Raw genomic sequence first — 5945 nt, 5'->3', positions numbered from 1 at the left:
CATATGGACCATCCCACTTTGAAGTGAATTTGCCCCCAGATTTGCAAAAGGTCATAATAGGTCTTCCTATTGCAAGAACTTGATCGCCAACTTGGAAGGACCTCAAGCGAACCTTTTTGTTGAAAGCACGAGAAAGACGAGCTTGATAACATTCAAGACTTTGTTGAGCTTCTAGCCTTTTTTCATCAAGGGACTCAAGTTCTTCAAGGCGCAGGCGAGCATTGTTTTCCTCAGTAAGACCTTCTTGGACAGCGAGTTGCAAGGATGGTATTTGATGCTCAAGAGGAAGAACTGCTTCGACTCCATAAACAAGAGAATAAGGAGTTTCTTGTGTCGGCGTGCGATGAGTCATACGATATGCCCACAAAGCTTCTTCCATTATATCATGCCAATCTCTTTTAGACTTGGAGACGACCTTCTTTAACAAGTTGCAAAGCGTCTTGTTAAATTCTTCGGCTAGTCCATTTGCAGCAGCATAATACATTGACGAATTACGTTGCTTGAAGCCAAAAAGTTCACAGATATTGGTCATCAATTTGTTATCGAACGATTTGCCATTATCTGTTATTATATAACTAGGAATGCCTAAACGATATATGATGTTCACTCGAATGAAGTTTGCAACATTCTCTTTCTTCACTTCCTTGAGAGCGACGGCCTCTGCCCATTTTGAGAAATAATCAGTTGCGGCCAAGATGTATAGATGTCCTCCAGAAGATTTTGGATGTGGTCCAACAATATCTAATCCCCAAGCATCAAATGGCCAAGATGCAACAGTAGGGTGTAACATTTTAGGAGGTTGGTGTATAAAATTTGTGTGAAACTAGCAAGCCTTGCATCTTCGAGCATAATCTAAGCAATCGTTCACCATTGTCGGCCAGTAGTAACCCATCCTCTTAATGTGGAAGTGGAACTTCGTCCCGGATTGATGTGATCCACAAACTCCAGAGTGTGCCTCTTGCATAGCTTGAATTGTTTCATCTTCCCCTAAACAGCGCAAGAGAACTCCCTCAAATGATCTTCGATACAAAGTGTCTTTGTAGTAAAGGAAGCGAGGGGCACGCCGACGAATTCCGGTCTTTCTTCTTGGATCTTCTGGAAGTATCCCATAACATAAGTAGTCGATCATGGTTTGTCGCCAATCAATCTTCACATCTTCAGTGACGGCTACCAAACACTCGAGCTTGCTTTCTTCATCCTCGTTCTCATCTGGCGGCACTATCCATTTTTAGCAGATAGTGATTTGTGCCTGGCCGGGTAGAGTCAATGTTGAATCTAGAGTAGCTAGGGCGTCAGCCTTCTTATTTTCCTTCCTTGGCACATGCTGAAGAGTTACATTGCCAAGCCATCCAATCAATTTCTGCGCATAATCATAATAACGGTGCAATTATGGCTTTTTGACCTTCTAGCTACCTAGCAATTGATTGATCACTAACTCAGAGTCTCCAAAAATATGTAATTGGAGTTGTCTCATATCAACGGCCATCTCAAGCCCAAGTATGAGTGCTTGATATTCCACAACGTTGTTGGTGCAATGTTGTGTTACGGTGAAGGAATATGGCAAGATTTCCCCTTGAGAAGTGACAAACACAACACCTGCACCATCTCCCTCACGATGTGTGGCACCATCAAAATACATTTTCCATGGTGGTTGAACTTCGATGACCATCGCATCCTCATCATGTAGTTTATCAGTCAACTTCCAATCATCAGGAATTGGATGATCTGCCAAGAAATCTGCCAAAGCTTGTCCTTTCACAGCTTTTTGTGGGATATACACAATCTCAAATTGTTGAAATTGGAGATACCACCTTGCTAATCGATCATTGAGGACGGGTTTTGACATAACAAACTTGATCGGGTTCGCCCTTGAGACGAGACGGATGTCATGAGCTTAAAAGTAGTGCTTCAGCTTTTGAATTGCGAAAACCAACGCCAAACACAACTTTTCGATCGGAGAATACTTTAGCTCATTTGGGGTCATCATCCTACTCAATTAGTAGAGGGAAGTTTCTTTATTTTCACCATTTTCCTGGGCTAAAAGGGCTCCCACTGACCTTTCTTGGGCTGCAATATATAGAATCAATGGCTTGCTGGTATAGGGGCTGCCAGAACTAGAGGTTTCATCAAGTAGGATTTGATGCTTTGGAATGCATTGCTACAAGCTTGGTCCCATTCAAAAGGTATACCCTTCTTCATGAGCCGGCTAAAAGGTTGGCACTTCCCTGCTAGATTTGAGATGAGTCTTCTAAGGTACGCTAATTTTCCTTGTAGACTTTTCAGTTCATGTATATTTTTGGGCTCGGGCATCTTCAAGATGGCATCAACTTTGGCTTGATCTATCTCAATCCCTCGATGTCGAATAATGAAGCCAAGGAATTTTTCAGAAGTAACTCCAAAGGCACATTTCAACGGGTTCATTCTGAGTTGATATCTCTGGAGTCGTTCGAACACTATTCTTAAGTCTTGTAAGTGGTCTCCTCTTTTTCTTGATTTCACCACTAAATCATCCACATAGCATTCCACATTCTTGTGGAGGATGTCATCAAAGATATTCTGCATTGCCCTTTGATATGTGGCACCAGCATTCTTCAAGCCAAAAGGCATTACTTTGTAGCAATAAATGCCTTTAGGAGTGCGAAACGCAGTAAGCTCTTCATCTTTTGGTGCCATACGTATTTGATTGTAGCCAGATGATCCATCCATGAAATACATCACCGCGGTGGTGGCAGCAATCATAAGCTCTGGAATGGGGAGCGAAAATTCGTCCTTAGGGCATGCATTATTGAGGTCTCTAAAATCGACACAAACTCGAATTTGGCCATTCTTCTTCTTCACAAGAACAATGCTTGAAATCTATGAAGGATATTTAACCTCCCTAATGAAACCAGCTTTGATGAGTTTATTGACCTCGGCTTCGATTGATGGGATCAATTCTGTCCTGAAGCGTCTTTGAGCTTGCTTAACAGGACGAGCTCCTTTCTTGACTGCGAGATGATGAACTGCTACCTTAGGATCTAAACCAGGCATCTCTTTGTAGCTCCAAGCAAAGACATCTCTATATTCTTTGAGTAGTTCCACATAAGTGTTTTCTTCATCTGTGGTTAATAGGGCACTTACATAGGTGGGTCTGGAGTCTTCTGCAGTGCCAAGGTTGACTTCTTTCAATGCATCAACAGCCATTTTAATTCCTTCTTCTAGTTCCGCAGGAGCGTCCTCTACATCTTCGTCTTTTTGATAATCACCATCATTAAAAGATATATGGACACATCAAAAGGCATCTCCCAAATATTCGTCAAATTTCCTTAGGGATGAAGTGTATTGCTCCTCATTCGCAGTAATGTGATATGAAGATCCTACACTTTCTTCATCTTCGTCATGCTCTCTAGTGTGGACCACTGTGCGAGTCTTCACTTTGAGTACCTCTCCGCATGAAATCAAAAGTTCTGATTGTCGCCTCATTCTGGAAGGGACCAGGCTTTAACACTCTTTGGAGATACTTTGGACTCTAGATGGCAAAGGTTTTCTTATTTTTTCATAATTTCTTTGGGACTTGTTCTTCTTCCTTTTCAATGGCCCCAACCTCTCAAATATAGAAGTTCTTGTAGTTGGTTCTCCAAGTCGATCAAAGACAAAAGGCCTTTTATTAGGATCACGGGTTCATCTTTCGTCGTGATATAGTTAATACGTGCTCTTCTAATGGAGATGCGAACTGGTGGGGGTTGTTTGTAACCTAGACCCTCACATGATTGCTTCACCACATGCTCATTATCCTTCATCATGTTTGCTTTCCTAGTAGCTTCAGGTGGGAGCTTCCCTAGCTTAGATGGTTCATTGGGGTCATATCCAGCCTTTGCGAACAACCTGTAAGCATTCAGATCAAAACCTTCATTTGAGCGTTTCGTAGGGAGTGCCTTATTTTGAGGCATGTTAGGGGCCACAAAATTTTCCAGTAGCTTTGAAGATAACTTTATGGTATCAATTTGCTTGATAGGAATGGTTAATTCTCTTAGTGCACCTTTTTGGAGGCTTGATGATTCTCCTTCATCTTTCTTCACTTTTGGGACGTAACAAAATAAAGGAGCTATTTTCTTGCCTTTGGCCTTCGTGATGTCATCAACTTTTACACCCTTCATGATGTGGTTCTTCAAGTAGAACTTTGCATCAGCGAAGTATGCCTCGCCTTCATAGAGTGGCTTATCATCAGCAACTATCTTATTTTCGACTCCATCTTTATTATATTTCAAACATTGGTAGTAAGTCAATGGGACAACTTTGTTCTCGTGTATCCACGGCCTGCCAAGCAACAAATTGTATGAAGTCTTTGCATCGATCACATGCATCCATGTAGTTGATTGCATATCTCTCATGGCAATTTCCAGCTTGATAGCTCCTATGGCCCTTTGTCCTCCTTGATTGAATCCTTGAATCATCAGTCGGCTTTCAGAAAGTTCTTCAGTTGAGATGTCGAGTTCTTTCATTATGTGAATGGGAAGAATGTTAATTGCAGATCCATCATCTATCAAGATTCTGTTTATCCTCCTCTCGAGCACATAACCCACCATAAACAAAGTGCGATTGTGTGGTATCTCACCAAGTAGGAGATCGTCTTCAGTGAAGGTGATTTTTGTATTACAGACATCTGCTTCTTGGAAGGAGGACTCAACAAGACTATAAGACAGTAATGGTGAGAGTGTTTACTTGACTTCATTCTTTTCCTCTTCTTCTTTATCAGCATTACAGCACAAGGCCTTGTCATCATCGTCAAAAATCCTCGTGCGAAACCAACTCGGCAAAAATTCTCCCAAAGTCACCGGGTGGCGTGGCTTTTGCTGATGGTGTGTCTCTATCTCCACCTTCTTTGGGTTCTTAACAATTTGTAGCTTCTTTAGTCTTCTCACCATCTTATTCCTCATAGGTTGATTCGTTAATCCCTTTTGTAGACTCAATTTATGGCGTCTTTGACGAGTCACCAGGGTCCATCCTTCTTCATCAGGTTGATCAACTCGGACTTTGTCATCCTCCAACAATTCTTCATCTTCATTCCCTTCACAGGTGTATATCTCAATCGGATCGAATGAGCCAAAGGTAATGGACACGTGGTTTGTGCTTGCTTTTTCGACTTCGAGCTCGATCTTCTTTTGACGAGCCAAATCCATAACTTTGTCCTTGAAAACAAAGCACTTCTCAAGAGGGTGACCTACAAGCCAATGGTATTTGCAGTAATTCGGATCATTGCTTTTTCTAACTTCATCTGGTCGCTTCATCTTTGGAAGCTCAATAAGCTTTAACTCGAGGAGTTCTTCAAATATTGCAGGCACATCGGAATCTAGAAATGGGTACTCCTTTTCTTGCATCTCTTTGAGAGTCAACTTCCGATTTGCATTGTCTTGAGAGGAAGTTGTTTTTATACTCTATTTCTTGCTCGTCTTGGTAGTAAACTTCAAAGGAGAGGCATTGACGTTCATGGATTCTTTGCTTTCATTTTTGGGTACGAACTTGCTCCATTTCTAGACTTCTTGCTTATCTCTTCCCTTGCGAGGTTCATAGATGGGCAGCCCTTCGTTTCCCGCAGAAGCCATGCTCAACTCCATATCATGAGCACGGGTGGCAAGTTCTTCAAATGTCCTAGGCTTAATTCCTTGCAAGATGTAATGAAGTCCCCAATGCATTCCTTGGATGCACATCTCTATGCCAGAAGCTTCGCTTAGCCTATCTTTGCAGTTAAGGCTCACATTCCTCCATCGATTGATAAAATCAATAACTGGTTCATCTTTTCGTTGGTGAGTGTTTGTAAGTTCCACCATGCTCACAGTACGCCTCGTGCTATAAAAGCAATTAAGAAACTCTCGCTCCAATTGGTCCCAACTATCAATGGATCCAGCCTCGAGGTTGGTGTACCAATCAAAAGCATTCCCCTTTAGTGAGCGGACGAGCTGCTTGAT

The 5945-nt window shown here is 42.0% G+C and overlaps 1 protein-coding gene across 1 annotated transcript; it reads right to left on the bottom strand.

Annotated features, from left to right (window-relative positions):
• Window positions 1–823: 823 nt before the first annotated feature.
• LOC142170492 (uncharacterized) lies at window positions 824–1846 on the bottom strand. Its single transcript, XM_075232417.1, has 2 exons — window positions 1414–1846; window positions 824–1218 (listed from the first exon to the last, which is right to left on the bottom strand). Exons 1-2 carry the CDS (start codon window positions 1844–1846, stop codon window positions 824–826), a joined length of 828 nt encoding a protein of 275 aa, XP_075088518.1.
• Window positions 1847–5945: the final 4099 nt, after the last annotated feature.

The sequence above is a fragment of the Nicotiana tabacum genome, chromosome 16 (assembly GCF_000715075.1).
Source record: "Nicotiana tabacum cultivar K326 chromosome 16, ASM71507v2, whole genome shotgun sequence".
NCBI classification, from domain to species: domain Eukaryota; kingdom Viridiplantae; phylum Streptophyta; class Magnoliopsida; order Solanales; family Solanaceae; genus Nicotiana; species Nicotiana tabacum.
The sequence above is the reverse complement of the archived record's forward strand: the minus strand, read 5'-3'. Positions and strand labels throughout refer to the sequence as shown.

Excerpts from the sequence above, each read along its gene's own strand:
- LOC142170492 (XM_075232417.1), bottom strand. The coding sequence starts at position 1,846 with ATGTCAAAACCCGTCCTCAATGATCGATTAGCAAGGTGGTATCTCCAA. Across the intron at positions 1,219-1,413 it reads AGTGATCAATCAATTGCTAG|TGCCGCCAGATGAGAACGAG; the intron begins GTAGCTAGAAGG and ends AAAAATGGATAG.